The 20,735-nt window shown below is 38.6% G+C and overlaps 1 protein-coding gene across 1 annotated transcript in view; it reads right to left on the reverse strand.

The window, feature by feature from the left end:
- Positions 1-20,402, reverse strand: part of USP45 (ubiquitin specific peptidase 45) — a 41,888-nt gene extending 21,486 nt beyond the window's left edge. Inside the window, exons 1-7 of the mRNA XM_083497653.1 lie at positions 20,112-20,402; positions 19,463-19,566; positions 18,062-18,162; positions 9,164-9,315; positions 8,195-8,290; positions 6,585-6,715; positions 719-806 (exon numbers count right to left, since the gene is read on the reverse strand). Coding sequence (XP_083353779.1) covers positions 719-806; positions 6,585-6,715; positions 8,195-8,290; positions 9,164-9,315; positions 18,062-18,162; positions 19,463-19,566; positions 20,112-20,315 — 876 coding nt within the window. The 5' untranslated portion in view covers positions 20,316-20,402. The remainder of the gene's footprint in view (positions 1-718; positions 807-6,584; positions 6,716-8,194; positions 8,291-9,163; positions 9,316-18,061; positions 18,163-19,462; positions 19,567-20,111) is intronic.
- Positions 20,403-20,735: the final 333 nt, after the last annotated feature.

Consider the following 20,735-nt stretch of genomic DNA (forward strand, 5'->3'; position numbering starts at 1 on the left):
GTGGCTTCAAACCAAGGATTCCACAAGCTATAGCGAACAACCTGGTGAGTAGCCAGACCTTACTGAAGCTAAGGAGGTGGAAAATTACTAAGAGCCTCATGTTAAATTGCCCTCAGATTACTAAACAAAGGAAGACATGAATACAACTAAATAGGAACAAAAAGGAACAAAAACAGAAACATATTTGCTACTGTTGCACAGATGTGTTAACTTTGCTGGGCCTGGAGTCCAAGGATCCTCTCAATGCTGTAATATCTTTAATACAGTGGTGCCTCGGGGTAAGTACTTAATTTGTTCCGGAGGTCCGTTCTTAACCTGAAACTGTTCTTCACCTGAAACACCACTTTAGCTAATGGGGCCTCCCGCTGTCGCTGTGCCACCAGAGCACGGTTTCTGTTCTCATCCTGAAGCAAAATTCTTGACCCGAGGCACTATTTCTGGGTTAGCGGAGTCTGTAACCTGAAGTGTATTTAACCTGAAGTGTATGTAACCCGAGGTACCACTGTATAGAATCATAGAATTGCAGAGATGGAGGGGACCACAAGGATAATCACATTCAACACCCTGCAATGCAGAAATCTTTCAAGCCCCAACGTGGGGCTTGGACCCAGATTAAGAGTCTATTCTGCTTGTCTCAACTACCATATCAGAGCACCAAAAAATAGTTGAAATGTAAATTTAAGTCTACTGCCTACTTATTGATTTACAAACTTATCACCTTTGTCTCTTCTATTCTCATTGCATCCAGCAAATAGTGGAGAACTTCTTGGCTGTCCTGCTGTTGAAATCCCTTAAAGCGAGGAGCCCTGCAAAATGGGAGAGAAGAAATGAGTACGTCTCTAGCAGATTCAATAATAAGGTAATTTATATACAAATGTGTGTTTGCTAAGGAATCAAAAGAAAACCATGACCAAAAAGAGAAAACCACAGCAAGAAACAGGAATATATAAAGGTGAAAGGGAGGAGGAAAGCATATAAGCTTTGCTTACTTTTCAAAAAGATTTCAATATGAGACATAGCTGAGAGGCAACAAAACTCAAAACTGTAGGGGCAACACTTGAGAAAAGAAACAACCTTATCACAGTGGTGTCAAGTTTCTCCTATACAAGTAAATGGCTGCCATTTGCTCCTATGACAAAAAATAAATGCTGGAATCGTGGCCAAAACCACCAACCCACCACCTCTGAGATCAAAAGGCTGATCTTAAATCTGCAGAGATGTTCACAAATTTATCCAGGCAGCCAATTTTCAGAAGGACAGTCCACAGGGCATTACGATTTTAGAATAAATGCTGGAAATTTACAGACCTTCACTCTGAACACATAATGACATGGGGTTTTTTTAGTTCCAGTAAAAAATATTTAAAGGTACTTGAGTTTGAGTATATTGAGGGTTATACAACAGCTATTATAAAGTATATGAAGGCTAATCTTAAAAGTCCTGCAATATGTAGAATAGCAGGTAGCTTGCTGCTTTGCTGAAAAGAGCAGCAGAGTATTTTCACATTAGTGCAGCAAACAGGGGGCATTTTATTAGCAAAGAAAAGGAGTGCAGACTACCAGCTGTCTTAGATGCACAGTGCCAGGTGCTTAATGAAAATTAAGAATAAGTTTTAGCTCACCATTACCAGCATTGTTCCTATAAAAATATTCAACTTTCCATAAAAAGACTGTGGCCCTGTTCACACATAATAGTAAAATATACTTAATGGTTTATAATAATCACACCTGAGTGGGCTCTTTCACTCTTCCCTGCTTGCGCTAGGGAGAAGCCATGCAAAGCCAGGCTTTCCTGGTAATCAAACTGGACGTACTGATCATAGTTTGTTAAAATAAACCATGATCCCTGGTTCAGACATAGCACAAAGGGAGGGATCAAATTCCCCACTGCCTGCTCCCCCCTCCCCCCCCCAGCAAATATACAGAGTAGTGAAAGAGTCCTCTTAGGTGCATTCACAATAAATTGTTAACTGTGGTCTTTCCAAGCAAGACTGCAGAATGCAAATGTGATGGATACATGTATCAGGCTTATAAATAGTGATTAGCCATGGAAAGTAAGTACTGTATTGTCTCAAGGTGAAGAAGCCAGAAACCATTACAGAAGTTTGATCTTTATTTATTTTAGACCTAAACACAGATCAGCGACAGACTTTGGTGGACTGATTTCTTAACCTGAAATATTATATTCAGAGTCTGGTCAGTTTTAAAACAAACAGTAATTCTTACTGCAGAATACTATACATTCTTATCTAAGCTGCCCCTGAAAGGCACTATCTCATGGGAAACTGAAACTTGTTTGTAAATACCAGTAAATGTCAAAGCCATTACTTATTTGCGTAGAGAAGTGGAATGGGACACATGCACAACGCCTGTCCCCTCCTCTTGATATACAATCCAGAGTATAATTGACAGAACACAGCTTATGGTGATATTTAATAAAACTTGAAGTTATGGGGAAAGAAAGAATTTCCTGCTTTGGCCTGTTCCACCTTTTAATAAAATTAGAAGAACTGATTCCAATTTTTGTTTTAGCCTAAGGAGAGATGTTCTGAACAGTAGGAGCAGCAGAAGAATTTTCAGTGTATGTCAGCAACTTGTCCTGTATACAGTAATTTCATTTGTCATTTGCCCAACCAAGGCCTTTTCCGTCAAGGTCTTATACAATTGTACCAGTTAGTGAATACAAAAAGAAAAATGTTAGAGCTGGCCCAAAATTTCTCATAAAGTATTTCTTTTTGAAGTTTTCCCTTTTTCTCACCTACAGTTGAAAAAGAGGACACCTGGCAGAACATTTTCTGAATCTTCTCTGCCATTTATTGTGACACAAGCCATCTACACACTTTCTACTGGAACTACTTACATTTTCCTTTTTAAAAAACTCAGTTTTACTCTGCCCCCCCACCCCACCCCGGCCATTTTATTCACAACAAGTACTTGTGAAGTGGGCTAGGACAGGCTGAGAGATGAAGGCTGGCCCAAGGTCACATACTATAAAGGTGTAAGCAACACACTTTTCAATATAAAATGACAAAAGTACAGCAGTTTAAAAATATGGCATTTCGTGGTTAAGCCAGTTGCTTAAGGCCTATGAGCAATAAATATTAACGTCTGTTAACATACAATACTGCACTAAAATTCTTAGTGAGAAATGGAAAGATTTCTACAGGAAACCTTTGTCAAAAAAGCTAAAGAAAGGCGAGTGGGGGAGAGTGTGTAGGAAAGGGGAAATAGAAAAGCTCTAATCAGCATTGATATGTTCAGATTTGACAACTAAAAGATGTGCATTCTTGTCTCCTTGAAAATATGCTCCAAGCAAGATCCTTGGCAAAAGTGGAGGACTCTAAGATGGTTGGTTGAACTGACCGTTCACAGATGTGCTAACATATGGAAGCCAGTGTCAATGCGCTACAACCTGTTGTACAGTGTCAGCAGTATAAATGACAGAACAGGTTGAATTCCTGTTAATGGCCATAAGTAGTGAAGGACAACTGTGACAGCTATGTCATGGCAACTCAAGTCTACCATCTCAGTGCTCAACATGGTACAAAACAGAACTGTTTTGAATAACACCTAAATATTTAGCCAATACTTAGATATAGCATCTATTCATTTTAAGTGAAGGAGAATTTATTTTAGGTAAAACTTTCATGATTCAATTGTCAGTACATTTAAACCAAATATGCACTGTTAATTATCAACTCCAAGGAAAAAATTAGATGTCAAGACTGCCACCCTGGACTCCTTCAGGATATAAACTAAACAAACATTTCACTGCATCAGCCAAGCATCATCATGGTAGGCATAGAAACAGGTAAACAGAAAAAGAACCAGAATACTTTGATCTGCAAAACAAGAAACAATGTTTTTCTTCATCAAACAAATAGCTTGAAAACGTAATGGTGTACCTTAAGAATGGGTGGGAAAGTTTTGATAAATATTTTTATGGACAATAATAAAAATTGTAGCGATATCAATATCAAAGGTTTATCACAAGAAACCAGTATGTCACAAGAAATACAGTATGTCACCAGTATGCCAGGTTCGAGTTAGTAGTGAATTTAAAAAGCTTAGAATTTTAAAATATTTAAAGTCACAACGATCTTAAGATTACTTTTTGACCCTCACTTGCAGAGCCCCTTTCAAAGTGCTCCGCGAGACAGCACTTTGAAATGGGCTTAGTGAGACCCAAAAATAAGCCCCTTCCAAAGTGCTTTGCATAGGGCAAGGAGCCTTGGACTTAATCAGGTCTGCCAAGTCTCCCCATGTGGTCCATGAGGCTGTTTCAGACAAGCCACAACCACATGGAGAAAGCAGAAGACCAGTTCAGCCAAAAAAGGGTTTGCAAGCACTGCGAATGACCTGATCTGTGGTGTCTGAAAAGCGCTTTGAAAGGGGCTTAGCAAGGCTCTTGTTTCAAAGGTGCTGTGCAAGTGCAGGGGAAAAAGGCACATGATGTCACTGTGATATTAAGTAACTGACTTTAAAACTTGGCCCTAGGAGAGCCAAGGGAGATAACGATCCACCATACCCCCAAGATTGGACAGTAGGTACCACTAATCAGCTGTTCAGAAGAGCCAGCAAAGTCTCTTTTGACTGAGCCAGATTTTTACCTGCCACACATGTGATGTCATATATGATGTACGGTGTAGGGAAGATGAGTGTGGCTCGGATGAAGTGGCCTTGTGGACCAAACAGGGAGGCCTGGCAGACCCACAGGTCAAAAGTTTCCTATCCCAAATTTATGGGAAGAAAAACAAATGGTGTATTAGGTAATGACAATGAAGAAACATTTACATAGGGTAGGATAGAATTTCAAACTCGTCTGAATCTTTGATAGCATTCTTGGATTGCAAGAGTAGTTGTAACTACAAATATTAAAACATGCTTAAGAATTTTCTTTTTTAAAGTGTAGATATTTTAGAAACTTGAGGTAGTTGTATACTAACAGCACCTCACCCTACATAATTGTAGAGAGGAAGGATAACAGAATTCTAAAAATAGGAAATTATCCTGTTCCTATTAATTGTAAATTTAAAATTAATGGAGAAGGAGGGGGCAGGGGAGAAATGCCTCCCATTCATTTGTTTAGCTCTGGATAGCACAAAATAGTACCCATGGGCCCCACTTCACCCTTGGACACTTCCCTTGGTTCCTGTCAAGGCCCTCTGTCCTTAGCACCAGCAAAATCACAGTTTTATCAAAGGTGCATCTAACGGTGGAATTCCAGAATGTTTGCTCAAAAGTCTCATTGAATTCAGCAGAGCTTGCTTCACAGATCTTAAGCCACAGATTTAAGGCTGCAATCCTAAATGTATGTAACTAGGAAGTAAGCGCCATTTAAAACAGTGGCACTTATTTCCAAGTAAACATAGTGGAGAATCTCAGGCCCAAGAGCTCTTCAGATCTCTATTTACTTCTCAGTACTCTCCCTAAGCCACACCTCTCTCTGGCCCTGTTCCCATGCTTTTCCTGAGTGCTTTTGCCTGGCTGGAATATGTGTCCTAAAAGTGTGATAATTATTACCTTGCTTGGGGATAAGTGTGTATATGTTTGTGTGTGCATGAACACACATCCCTCCATTGCTCTGCCCACATACATTGTTCTACCCACTTGACCTGTGGAACCCCCCGCCACTAGAATGCAGTCCATAGAAGGTTCTTTGTGAAGGAACGTAGCCTTGAGGCTGAAAATTGTATATATGATTTACAGATGTATAGGATTGTGTAGCTGATGCCTTAAAAAAATCTAGAGCAAAAAGAAGTGACACATATACTAAGTGGTGGTGTTTTTCAATCTGAACCATCTGTGCTGTGGTTATCCAGAAAAAGAACCAAGATGAGACAAGTTCCTCTTTTGCCTACTATGTGACTTTCTCCTTTTCTTACAAGCTCCTGGCTTTTCTAAGCTCCAAATTACAAGACACCATAGTTATCACTGCATTATTGCTAATAAAGAAAACGTTACCCAGCAATACTAAAGCACAAGTTTGGGTTTTTTAAAAACACCAATAACTGCATTTTTTGAGCACACCAAGCAGAAACAAAGCTCCACTTTCCAATTCAGCTGAAAATCTACTCAATAGCAAGGAGTACTGCCATAATACCTGGCTTCACAATTTCTTCCACTGATAAAATTACCCAGCCGTAACAAATAAAAGAATTATGTCCTCTTAGTACATAAATGTTGTGTGAGCCACTAAGTCTCTAGATAAGTCAAAAGTCTGCATCCCTAATATTCAGAATAGTGGAAAACAAACAGAAGGGCCCTGTAGCTATGCACACAATCTGTCTTAGCAAAACGTCTGACAGCTGCAACACTAACAAAATTAACAGTGGATGAATTAGTACCAGACGCAGAACAGTTGCTATAGAAAGAATCATCAATGTATTTCTTTTTTCCTCAATAACCGAACAGTTAAGAGGGGAAAACTCGTATAAAAATCATTGCCGTTTTATTTCAACATGATACACCATAATAAATTTCTACTGATCTAAATAAAAATGATTATGTTAGGCAAAGCATTTCAAATTTAACGTGTGGGTGCCATACATGTGAAACATGCTACCAACGTGAAGTTGCTCTTACTTTTGACAGAGCTGGCTGAAAAGAACTTTGGGAGAAAGAGGCCCTTTTCCAGTTTCTTTCATGCTGTGAAGGAACAGGAACATAGCTGAAGTCAGTGGCCCAGGACTTGAAAGGTTCACTACCAAAGGTTCCTTTAGGATCAAAATAAATATCAGACGTTAATTCACAGTACCTCCTCTTAATTTATAAACTAAACAGTTGATGAAACAGCTAATTAAAATTTGGAAAAGGGGGGAACCCTAAACCTCTCAAGGTTAGCACTTCATGTGTAAAGAAAAACAATTTGTAGAATCCTATATTTAAAATATAGCATTTTGTTTGAGGACAGTCTACTTGGTGAGCATTTTGAACAAGCAAACAAAGAACAAAGCAAGATTTAACATGCCTTGCCATGTATCAACATAAGGAAGTGCAATATATAGACTAAAACACATTTTACAAGGATAATTATTTTTTTAAGTCAAGTGGGATTTTTAATTTGGTTTTAGAGATGAGCATGAAAAAGACATATGTGGGTTGAAATGTTATTCGGAGACAAAATTGGACATCAGTTTCTCCTTAAAACAGTGGTTTTCAACCAGTGTGCCATGGCACCCTGGGGTGCCCTGAAGGATGGTCAGGGGTGCCGCAGGCAACACTGGCCTCTGTCCCTCTTTCCTTTTGATGCCCTCTGCATCTCTGCCTCCTAAAGGCTTGCACAGCTGTTTGTTGCAGCAGTCCTGGCTACAAGTTCCCCAGGTGAATGGCGCCTCTGGGGCTGGCCAGGGGGTGCTGGTTGCCAGGAGCTGCAAGGAGGAGCCCAGTCAGCCGGCCCTTGCTGTTGGGAATGGAGAAGTGGGAGGCCGAGCAGGCAAGCAGGCACCGCACTGACCTTTCTTGTGCTTGCTGTGTGCAAAGCCTGCCTGGGAGCTGAGTGCCCAGTGCTGAAGTTGAGCCTTTACACCTGGCAGCACCCGCTGCTTCCACTGCTGCCTCCCAAAGTAAGGTGCTCACATTCACCTTTGGCTAGCCTCCATTAGGCCACTAAGGCTGGAGGCATCCTCTTCCCAGGCCACTGTGGGGCAGTGTGAGGAGGCACCTCTCTTTGGGACGTGGGGGGGGGCAGCTCAGAGAGGAGGGTGGCAGAGGAGTGGGGAGAGGAGAGGAGGTTTGAAAAAGGTGAGAGGCTGCCAGCTATGCATACAAGGGGTGACATAACTGGGCTCTTGAGCCCCACAGGGGCTCCACATTAAGAATGTAGTTGGTCAAGGGAGCCTTGGACTCAAAAAGGTTGAAAACCTCTGCTTTAAGAAATAAGAACACTGCTAAATCTAAAGGTCCATCTAGTCTCACATCCTGTTCCAACAGTGACCAGACAACTACAGGAAGCTGGAAAGCAAAACTCAAGTCACACTTCTCTTTTAATTTAGCAGAACATCACCCCAGTCACTAATTTTATAGAACAGTATGTCTAAAAACTAAAGTAGAGGCAGATATCATGATCACTGAATAAATATTAAATTGGTCAAGAACATATTCACCATTATCATTTTTCAATATCCAGTCAATGCCATTCCCAAAGGAGGGTCCTCTGAATATTTCACACAAAGCATTTCTCACTAAATGCTTACCAGTTGAGATGCAGGACTCTGACCAATTTTAAGCTTTGTCCCCTTTTCTTTAACTTCACACATTAGTTCATTTAACAAGTGTGTCTGTGCCATGTTCTAAAGAAAAAAGGAAGGAAAAAGTTATAGATGGCATTTATTTGTTAACTGGACTACTCTTAACAAATTATTATTGAAAATGAATTTATACTGTGGCAAGCATAATTCTCCTTAATGGAAGTAGAATAATCACAATCCAAAGAGCTCCTTTAGAACATATGTCCAGCGAGGCTTCTGACCATTTATTTAATGTGCAGCTGCCTATGCTACATCAAAAACTGCTTTCGAAATTCCCTCAAGTGTCACAGGTTTCAAGTTCTGCAAACTGCCATTTTAAAAATACATACTTCAAATTCTAACTGGTCACACAGTTAGCAGCAACAGCACTCCCCGGACTGAGAGAAAAGCTGCTTCTACACTAGCTGCTCAGTTCAAAATTATCATAGTTTCTTCACTCAACAAATAGATCAGCTGGATGACATATTTAGATCAATGTTTCTCCTTATTCCTCCTCCATTCCATTTAGAAGGTCATTTATTTTGACTATTTTTAATTAAAAAAAGAGTAGCACAACTCCAGCAATAGTAGATCACCTTTGTGCTACAGTTTAATTAAAGCTGGTCCTTGCACTTCTCCTTATCTCCCACTACCCCTTGAAATGCAACTAACTACAAGAATAAAGGTACTGATATGTTGCTAAGTAATATAAAATAATTGAAAATGTAGCCCAGCATCAGGTGAAAGTTCAGAAAACAGGATGGAGCTGTCCTAGGTAGCCAGTGCAGCAGAAGGCTAAAAAGGAAATTCATTATGCAGTCTTACCAAATTTTTATCAGTGTGTTTCGGAACCCAAGACAAAAATAGGTGCAACCTGCAGCCTTAATGAAATACACAGGTGTACTTCAGAATACGGTGGTGCATCTTAATTCTTACCTGCATGACAGCATTAAAGAAGCATGTGTTCCCTAGGTTATTAATGCCTTTAACCGGAATTGATGCCCAACTAGAGCTGATGCCTTTGCCCTTTAATATGTCACTTGCTTCATTGTTTTCTCCATGTAACCATATAATTTTTGATGATGAACCTTTAATAGAAAAGAAATAGCAGTAACAACTATGGGTAGAAAGTCACTGTGTGCTTATGAAACTGATATAAAAGACAAAGCAGTGAAGACTTATCCACAGATGCTTGATCAATAAAACCTAATTAGAATAACACCAAGTTCCTTAAGGTATTTGAACACACTTTTTTGAGTTTGGGATCAGCTAGCACATGTAACATCACATGTGCTGAATACCATGGTTGTACTCTTGACATAGGAAGGTTTGTTAGTCAGAATCTTATTGTCCTGTCATATTAGCTGTTCTCAAACTCATAAAAGTGCGTAAGCAAAATGTTCAAACTACAGGCAATATCCGAACTTTCAATATCTGAGCATTGCAGAGAGTTGACTATATGTCCCTTGGGTTCCCTTCCAACTCATGCTTCTATGAACTACATGTTTAAGGGAATTTCTGACTCCCTTTTCTTTAACAGAAGTCTAAAATTTTCCCCAAAGGACCAGATTAGAGATACACCTTAACTGTGTGTTTAATCTTTGATGTAATTTGCTGTTATATTTTGTGGTACACCCACTGGGCTTTGCTGGAGCAATGTGATTGATTGATTGATTGATTGATTGATTGATAAATAAATAAATAAATAAATATCAATTCTGAAAGCAGCTTAGGGTATTGTATGGAATCATCCGTTAAAAGAAAAAGAAAAAAAATTGGTGGGGCTAGTTCAAGATGTGTAAGACACATGGTATCTATGGCCCAAAGAATTATGGATAGCAGATTATATATGGCCACTGATTCAAAGGGCAGCAACAATGCTGTTCTATTAGCAAAGGCATTTGAGGCTGAAAAACTATTATCCCGCAAGGCGTGCTCCACTAACTTGAGACTTTGGGGTGGGGAGGATGATGTATATACCCAAGCATAACCCCAGTTTTCAACCCCTTAAAGTAAGAGAACCCTTAAACATTAAAACATAAATACACAGTTCAGAGAACAGCATTACTTTCTGAAATAATCCTAAATATTCTGGGTTGGACACATGAAAAGTTAGTTATCAATAGAGCCAAACAGTCATGACTTAGTATCATGTTGTTGGTCATCATGGTCATTTCAACCATCAATATAAAGAAATATACATCCTATCCATACTATACAGAATGCACATAGATACACCATTAAAAGACAGTATTAGCCAATTTATACATACGTATATATTTTAAAATGCAAACCAAAATATTTAAGTTTCTCTATTTCCTTGACAATCAGGTCACTACAGTCCACCATATTATCCTTGATGAACATTCTTCTCAGTTTTTAGCCATGACTTAAGTCCTATTGATTTAAATGGGAACCAAGTGCAAGTAACAGTCTATAGTCTACAAACTTCCATTATTTCCCTTAATATATCCAAGAATCACACAACACTCCCCTCACAGCCTCTGTTGACTATTATACTAGGTCTGAAGGGCCATTCATGGAACTTATAAAATGCAGAGTATATGCCACATGCTAGAAAGTCTAGTTCATAAATATTCCAGTGGTGGCAGAAGTGAGAATTGTGCAGCACAATTCAACACATTCCACTCAGACATTAGTCCCATTAAGTTAATTCTGACTTACTTCCAGGCAAAGTATGTATAGGATTGTAGCCTTAGCACCCTGCCCATCAGGAGAGCAAGAGCTCAAATAAGTTTGCAGCAGATCTTCAACAACTAGATAGATATCATGTTTTCCCTATAACATACTTGCACTGTTCTCTGCCCACCACAGTTCAACATGTGACACGGACTTGTTAATTTAGAACAAGATGAAGCGACTGCTTGCTATTTGCCTTAAACCTTTAAAATCCAATATATTTAAACAAACTGCAATATAATGTGCTACCAGTACGGTGTCCTTGTATTTCCCTATTTGCCTTATTGCTTAAATATATATGGGGCAGTGAAGTTAGACAGCCATTAACTTGTAGCCTAGAGGTAATAAGAATACTTGAGACACAGTATTTAGCCTAGATTTCTACTAGCAACTTTCATACTGTCATGGCTGCTGTACTAAATATGAACATTACTGACATCTGCAGCATTTCAAGTATTGATTAACAATGCATGTCAATGTGAACAAGTTATGGACTTAATGGATGCCAAGAGCTGCAGTGCTGCAATCTACATTTTGACATATGAATTCATATATTTGCCCTAATGAGTTACATACTGAGGACTCATTAAGTGTTCTTGAGAAATAACTAAACAGACCTATTTACATTAACAGAACTCTCATACTGAAAGATTTCTCTATGCATTACCCTTAGATACTTACATCCTCGAATAATAGGGAGGTGGTTGGGGAGGGTGTGGGGGGACTATAATTAAATAATGAAAGAAACCAAATATGATTAAATATTCCTATTATAGCTGACATAAGATGGCCGGAATGATTTCCCTGCCTTCCAGTCAAAGCACATTTTTTTTGAAATTATGCCTGGGTTTGCAAAAGATGCAATTTCGTTTTTGACACCACCCCCACTGCCTGATGCTCATAATGAGGCAGTTCATATAGAATACACCCAAGTTCACTAATAGAGGCCAGTAAAAAGCAAACAAGACATGCCAGAAGATTCAGGAACTGCTTTACTAAGCTAGTTCTCTTTGTATAAGTGTGTGTGTGTGTGTGTGTGTGTGTGAGAGAGAGAGAGAGAGAGAGAGAGAGATAAAGATAAATGAAACAACTGCATATTCAATATATTAGTGGAAACATACTTGTGCTGCACTTCATACAACTGTGTGTGCCATTTTCTGCATGGATCAGCTGTGTGATCAAGTTCCCCATAAGGAACTTGGTGATGCAGCCGATCCTGCTGTGTCTCTAAGATCAGAAACCTGAGGGGTGCATTCTCCAAATGCTGCACCCATAAAAACCTCATTCACAATGCAAGTCTCTAAAATCTCCAGTGGCATAAAGCTTATACAACACTTTTATTAATATATCTCACCTAAACAGAGCTCAACAGAGCACATATGGCTCCCCGCCCCCACCCCTGGCAAATGTTATCCTCACAACAATTATGTGAAAGAAAGTTAGGCTGGAAGATAAACCCACTGAGATTTATCACTAACCAGAGATTTGAACCCTGGATGTGTCTGTCTAAACCCAGCATCTATCTACTACCTTATACTGGCTCTTTTCTTTTAAAAGTAAATTAAAGTAGAAAGAATTTTTGCCAAAGTAAAAAAATAATACATAAACATACTGGTTACTTTTTATTTTTTAAAAAGTCAAAATTGTGTACATAATCTGCATATCGGACTACCACAGTTGTTTCATTTATCCATCGGCATTCAATAACATCTGGGACAACATCTTAAAGTAAACAATGCTCACAAGGCCATCTGGACAAAACTGCAGGCAAAAATTAGAGCAGAAGCATATGGAAAAGCAGATTTTTCTCTCCCCTTCAGCAGTGCAGGATGACAAATGTCAAACCTAGATCTGTCCACGCTTCACTGTGCTATGCTTTGCAGCACCACCTGGCTCTCCTTGTACAGCCACCAAATATGGACAGCACTGCCACAGAGGACCATATCTGGAGGGCAAACTCAATAAAAGCATTTCATTTCATGGTTAAATGACAGCTTCACACAAGTAGCAAGGTTCTGTTTACTGAATCTCAAATGTGAATCATTCAGCGGTTGGGGGGGGGGGGAGAGAATAAAACAAAACCCACCACAAAAAACAATGACTATGAACAGGACAGCTTTGTTACTAAGACATGAATACCCATATAATTATAAAATGCAGGAAGCCATAATTACACATCCAAACAGCACATTAGCTTAGCAGTTATCAGGAAACTGGAAATATAAAGAAAATGTGTTTTGTCAGTTCTTAAAATCTAATCCATAACCCAGACTGAAATCCTAAACACACTTAACTGAATTCACTGAACACAGTGGGAATTACTTCTGAGTAAACATGCATAGGCTTCCACTGCCATTTAAGGTGAAGTATGAGGATGTTCAATGGGACTTAAACTGAAGAAAGCATGAACAGGATCTGACTGTTAGTTCAACTGCCCTAAGAAATGAAATCTACATACTTTGGCTTAGCTGATCTTCACCCGAAACATTTTGGTTTTAATAGATATGAGAAGTATTTACATGTTCATTGGCAATTTGAACTCCACAGATTTCTTAAATCTGGCTGGTCCAGATCTGACCAAAGAATTCTGTTCCTTAAACCATTTTATAAACCTCTTTAACATTCAGAGAGGGTTATAACCAGCACAGTATTCAGTTAAGGCCACACAGGCATAGGAAGTTCCCAACTTCCTTCTCCTCACTTGAAGAATGAGTTCAATGTGATCTACCCTGTCTCAGGAAACTTTGTAACGAAGTTATATTCTTTTTAAACATTTCAGTCTTACAATGCAATTTTTTTTTAGTTAGAAAAGCTACAGATCTGCTGCAACTATCTATGTTTACAGCATACAGTATTCACTTCACAGACATACAAGACTGGCAGGACTTCTACATCAATTTGCTTTAACCATATTTCTTAGAAGAACTCTGTCTTCTGTACACACGTTTCCCATATTCTTCCTGAAACAATAATTTACAGGATGGGCAGATGATATAAAAGTAAAAAGGAAACAAATGTTCACTGTTTTTCTTTTATCAGGGGATTATGTTGTTGTTGTTGTTTTCCATTAAGTAAAATAAAAAGGGGGGAGAGAGAGAGAGAGAGATCAGGGAACATGTTTCAAGGTCAATGCTTTTCTCTAGTGAATATTTCTCTGGAATAAAAAGCAAGGTTAATAGCTTTCTTTCCTTTTAGCACATTCACACAATGCTGTATTATAAACATATTGCCATTGTATTACAGAAAATTAAGAAAAACTGAAGCAGCACTTTTTCCACCAATACTATGAAAAGGTTAAGATTTTCTAATTTAAATGAGAAAAATCAAGTGAATGCTCCATTCTTAAATGGCTGATAAGACTATTGTGCCATTTTTTCCATACTATACTATAACACCACTGTATCAAAGAATTAAAATGGCAATTTATTTATAGGGCAATGACAGAATAAATGGGTATTGCTCAATTTCATCAAGCAAGCACAAGCCCCATCAGAATGGAGATATTATCCGCAGCACTTAGTGATAAACTCTCTACATCTAGTTCTTTTACATGATCCTAGGCTTGAGTCATGGACTTCACCCTCCAATGTTGAGGTATTGCCTATTTCAAATTAAGCAATGAAACTGAAATAGTTTTTAACTGAGTCAGCACATCTGTAAGAAAATTCTCTTTCCTTGACTGGCGGCATCCCAAAGGATCAAGAGGCATCCCAGTTACAGAATGTCCTTCCCAAAGCAGGTTTATTTGGTCTTCAGGAGACAAGTGAAAACCATTTCATCATACAGAACCTTTATATTTTAAGTTGAAGAGTTATTTTTAATTCCTTGCCTGTGCTTCTCTTTTTAATTGTATTGTTAAGCCATGATTTTTATAGATTTGGGCCACAATCCACAGCTGAATTAAGTGTGCTTAAACCCACTGATTAAGTCTTCTTGGATTATAGTGTTTATTCGTTCTTTTGTTTTAAATCATGCACTTCATTTTAAACTAATCCAAGAGTTTTTCACTGTGGAGTGGTGTAACACATTTAAACAATAAAAAACGAGATTTGAGATGGTTTCATCAAAATGTTTTGCTAAGAGAACATGGGGCTGAAATCCCACATGACTAAATCCCCCTGATTTTAATGGATTTACTCTGATCAAATCTGCATTCCACCCTATGTTCTCACCCAAATATATCACATTCTAATAAAGCACAGGATCCACCTAACCAGTCCTGTCAGTGGAAGTCCAGCACAAGGATTTCCGCTTGCACAACAAGGCTTTCCTCCCTCTCCCTGCCTGCACACCTCCTACCCACTCAGAATTGGCTCTGGGAGAATTGAGAAAATGACTCAAAACAGCATGGGAGTGATCTTTCCATCTGGCAAGCGGCAATGTTTGTGCAGACAGAACAACCGGAAGACCGCAATATTGAATTTCACCCACTTAGTTCAGGATTCTGTTTCCAACTCTGGCAAATTCACAAACAGAACATGATGGAAATGATAATTTATTTGCCCAGAACACCTTTAAAAGACTTAAATTACATCCACAATAAAATAAAAATAAATAGGAGCCTCCAGAGTGCATTGCAATAGCATCATCAATATTTTATAGTGTTCTCCTTCTGCAGAATATGATCGGACCCGTTCTCAAGGGAGATATTTATCAGTAACATGTTTCTGGATCAGTTAAGAAAAAAAATTGATAACTATTATAACTATTTCCCATCAATTTCTTCAAGTGCCTGATTAGATATAACCTGAACAGAACTCTTCCTAGAATGTTTTAGACTTAGTGTTTGTACACACACACACTTCCATTTCTCACCCCAACAGAGAAAGTAATAAATAAGCTGGAAATCCTATGTTTATTTGAACGCTGGACTACAAAAAACAACAACCACTAGTCAGACTATTTATTCGCATTATCTACTTCTACACTGCTCAAAAAAGTCAAGAGCTTATATAAATCTACATAAAGAGGTAATATAAACCTACAAAGTTTAATTACACATAGTTTGCAAAAATGCTATTTATAAGAATTGTACACCACTTAGCAAAAATCTTCAAGTGGTTTACATAAAAATGCAGTTAAGTAATAGAAAAACCGGCACATTTTTAAACAGTAATTAACACTCAGTGTCAATGTTACGAATCTCAAAACATCAAGCTGCATTGCAAATTTTACAGAAACACTGCCACAAGCAATAATGGCAAGTACGACATAAATAAAAATGGTTTTCCTGCTCCCATGAACTGAAAGAAAAGATGCAGAGAAAATAATCTGCGTAAGCTTTGTTTCCAGTGATCAAGCACACCCTTGTTTCTAATTTCCCCCATTCCTAGAAAAGACTGGCATTCAAACTGTAACAGCTCAGCATGGTTCCTGTGTGTTACATGTGCACCGGGTTCATGTGAAACTCACAAGTGTGCCATCAAAACAATAATGCACCTGCTTTACTGGCAAATAAAACAATGGCCTGCTAACCTTTTCCACAAAACTAGGTTCTGCTGAGTGGTTACTCCTTACAAAGCCCTTGCTTTATTCTTCCATGTTGTGCCAAACATGCCCTTTTAACCAAACAGATTACTTTTTAAAAGCCAGGGCAAGGAATTGGAGGATGGAGAAAGCAAAGAAAACAACATATTGTTGGATATGGTAAACCACTAGATCATAGTTGAAATCCACACAGCTGCAAGCATTCTTTTGGGAAACCCCACACTTGGGCTTATCTCAATTGCTTAATGTAATTCCCTGGGTCAGTCATGTAGAAGTAATATAATTTGCACATTTCTCCAGCTAAAGTTTAATCTTTACGAACTGCCAAGTGGAAAGATAGGATCCTGCTGCCACTCTAGTCCTTCGCATCCACACCAATCACAAGCATTTTGCTTTTGTCATTCCTCAAAATGTACCCAACAGGATATCTGTGTTCTCAACACCCCCACCCCAACATATTTTCCTTCCCTTCAAATGAATTCTCAATTAAACTGAAACAGGACAAAGTTGTCATGCCCAAGTTCTCATATTCTTGTTGGGCACATAGTATTTAGAAAGATTTCCATGTAATAAAGGTGGCAAAGTTATTTTTCAACACACTATCATATAGTTTATATGTTTCTAAAAGAACTGGTGGTGTTTGAACCACAAATACAGCAATTTTTCTTCCTGAGGGGAAAAAGGCTATTTTCATGGGCCTTTTGTTATCATCCTTTATCATCCTTTATATTCCTAGTACAAGGCTCTTCTAAGATGTAAGAGAAACACCTCTTGTAAGATGAAACCTGTTGCAATACAAACGCAACAGCCAAAAAAAAGTATGCATTCTGCTTAAAAGCTATACTAAGTTACTTAATATAAGTATACTTATGTATATCCTGTACCTCTCCCTTCATTACAGAATAACCTCTCAAACCTCAATACAACTAGATGTCAGGTTTTCTAGACAGATGGCTAGAAAGCCTGGCACCGCTCTTTTGCAAGTGAACTACTGAGGTGCTCTGTAGAGTTGTCATTGAGATATCCCTCTTACATACATACATACATACACACATACATACATAATTTTATTTGTATGCTGCCTTTCCATAGTTAAAACTATGCTCAAGGCGGCTGACAACATGTAAAAAAAATACACAATCACAAACGTAACAAAAGTAATCATAAACAATAAAAAAATCAAAAAGTACAAAATTGAAAAATTTCCACATAAATCATATTACGATCTCAGATAAAGATACAAAAAAGTAGTATCGGTAACAGCAATTCCCCCCCCCCCCAACAAATCTTCCCTGAGTAATTCCCTAGTCCAAGAGTCTGTTCAGCAGCCACAGCTTTTGCAGCTAGAGTCAGCCAGGGCCCCACCCTCCCAGGCTAGGTGGGAAAAGGCCTGCAAGGCAGGGAGCAGGTCTTCCAGGACTCCCAGCCAAGATGATCTCTTAAGATTCTCTGCTAAATTAGGTGCATTATTTATTAGCACTAAAGATAATTCATTCGTTTGTTTGGTGCATGACTGTAATGTTGTGGGCCACACGGGACTCTTAAAGGACCTGCTGGATCTGCAAACCTCGTGTTTAATTTCTCAAAAATAAAAAGAGGCATGATATCGACTTTAGTCTCATATAACTTTTATTAACGCAAACTTACTTGATTCATTTCTAGTAACATGTCTTTGGAGGAAGTCGACTATCTGCGCCAAAGCCTTCTTGTTACAGTGTGTTGATAGCTCTTCATTACATTCATAACACCTAGAATAAGGATTTAAAATGTTGTCATAACGATTCTCCAGGCAAATCTTAAATTCTTATGACTTTATATGAAGTCATAAAACATTGCGATTCCTTATTTCAGGTAATGTCTATATACAGACTGCATGTTACAACTGCTATAAACAACGTATTCATTTTGGGACCTGAACCAAGCAAATTCCCCACCACCAGCACCACCTAGACCCTACTGATTTTGGCGGCGGCAGCAAAGAGAGACTGTGTAGCCCCAATGCTAGGGTGAGCATACTACAGTGCCTGGATGGGGATGTCAACAGTCCCCTCTCCAATCACAGGGAAGGCACAGACAGAAAGGGTTAAAACACCCCTGCTCCCAAACATATGATATTTAGTTTGGCTCTCGGTCACAAGGGCTGTCCAAAGCAACATTAGTGCCAATAGAACTTTTGCAGATGAACTGTGATCTATCCCTGGAAAGTAAAGTCCCTCTTGGGTATGAACAGTGTAGATCACTTTGCTACTATGAATCTGACTGCTTTAAAAAAGAAAAAAAGGGGGGGAAAGCCATGTATGAGAGAGGGGAACATGGGAGAGACTTTGTCCTTCCACAATTCCACCACCTCAACCACCACCAGGTGGTAGAGTGAGGGCTGGATCCCATAGCCATTACATATGGAGTAATTATCTTCTCAAACTACTACTGGAACCTCTATGTCTGATCCTATTAACCCCTATTAACAGCAGGGGTAATCTTTTTCAGGGGTTGGCCTCTGGGAGGTCCAATGTGAAAAGGAGGTGCAGCAATTTCCCTTTTGAAAAGTGACACATTTCGTGGGTCTTCAGGTCACAAAACCCTTTTGGCATCACAGAATCACAACACTGGACCTGAAGGAGTAGCCAGTAAAAATGTTGTTGTTGTTTCACAAATTTGGGGGGAGGCCGTAGGGTGGTAAAAAAACCTGTAATAAAGCAGATGACCCATAGGAGCAGAATTTTTTATATATATAATATATTAAACCTCTGGGGAGCAGAAGCTACATTTCAGAGTCCACATTAACAAACTTCACATTCTAACAAGTTATTAGTTTGACATACTAGAATTGTCATTCGCAATAAAACAAAGGACTTTCTTTAACCAGCTTATATTTTCTTGTTGAATAACTAAATCAAAAAAATGTTAGTGCAACTCCAAGAAGAATTTCATGTACAAAAGGAATGAATCACTGCATGTATGCATACCTGTATATTATGGGGTGTACAAGTGTATGTCTTCCCTCACAAACACACACAGCTTCCCCTCTCAAAATACAAATTTACTTACCATACGATCCATGTGCTGAGGTTGATTACAATGCAATGAGGCTCTCCTAGTGCATTCTGAAAATGCTTAAGCGAATGCTGGCCTTCTGAGTTTTGACTGCAGCCCTGAATTCATTAATAAAAATGTTAAACTACAGTTATCATAACTACTAAGTTCTTTAGTAAAATCAGCAAAATTTCTTCTTGTCAAGTTTCCGTTCCTTGGCTGACCTGTTGTAGCTTATATGACATTTTGAAGACCCCTGACAAGAACAGCTTCTAAACAACCCAATGACTAGATAAAGAGTAATTGTTCCAAAAATGTTACTCTTTATCCAGGCATTGGGTTATAATAGACACAAAATGGCCAAGCAATTTCATCGTTTCAAAACATATGCACTGCTCTAATTCTGGCTTTTCTTCAAAACATCCAGACAAACAGACCTAAAGAATAACAAGCTGCTAGGCATACCTAAGCAAGAACTAAAGTGCTATTGTCCAGATGCCACAAATGAACAGAACTCCAAACACTTAGTCCTAGTCTGATTTCTATTGGTACTTTAGTGGAACTCTACTAAGTCGATGAGCTGCGTTATATACCTTGTTAGGGGCCAGAGGGCAGGTTAGAAACTATACATATTACATATCTTTAAAGTCACATATTTATTTACCTGAGTACCACATTTGAGGCACAGCCATATGTCAGAAGGCATTACTGGCTCACCATCACATATTCTTCTTTCTTTTAAGCACTCTGAACATATTGACCATACATTTTGAGCTACTGCTCTCTTCACATTATGCACATCCACTGCCTGGCTTACATGCTGGCATGTCAGACCTATAGAAGTAGTAAAAAAAAAAAAGATGAACATGTTTAAGGCATATGTTTTATTGTTGTAACAGATATTTGGCAAGAAAACATTTTTGTAAATTTGGAAGGGGAAGAAATCACGTAACCATGAGACTGCCATTAATGGCTTCTCAAAGACTATAAATGCACACCCCATCCCCTTCATAGTATCATTTTGCTATGTATTGGTGCAATGTTTTTACTGCTGTTTTATTGGGTTTGCTTCATAGGTTACTGTGAGGCTTTGCTCTTTTTTGTGTTATGCCATGCTTCACACTTTTAAGTTTTGTGAGTCACTTGGAGACTTTTTATATGTCAAGTGACTAATAAATTAAATAACAATTAGCAGTAATAGTGGTCATGTATGAAATTTCAGCAGTTGCATGAACCAACAAGATTTCTGCACTTTCTCCTCCATTGTGCAAATCAGATAAACCTATTC

The sequence above is a fragment of the Podarcis liolepis genome (assembly GCF_965112155.1).
Source record: "Podarcis liolepis genome assembly, chromosome: 3".
NCBI classification, from domain to species: domain Eukaryota; kingdom Metazoa; phylum Chordata; class Lepidosauria; order Squamata; family Lacertidae; genus Podarcis; species Podarcis liolepis.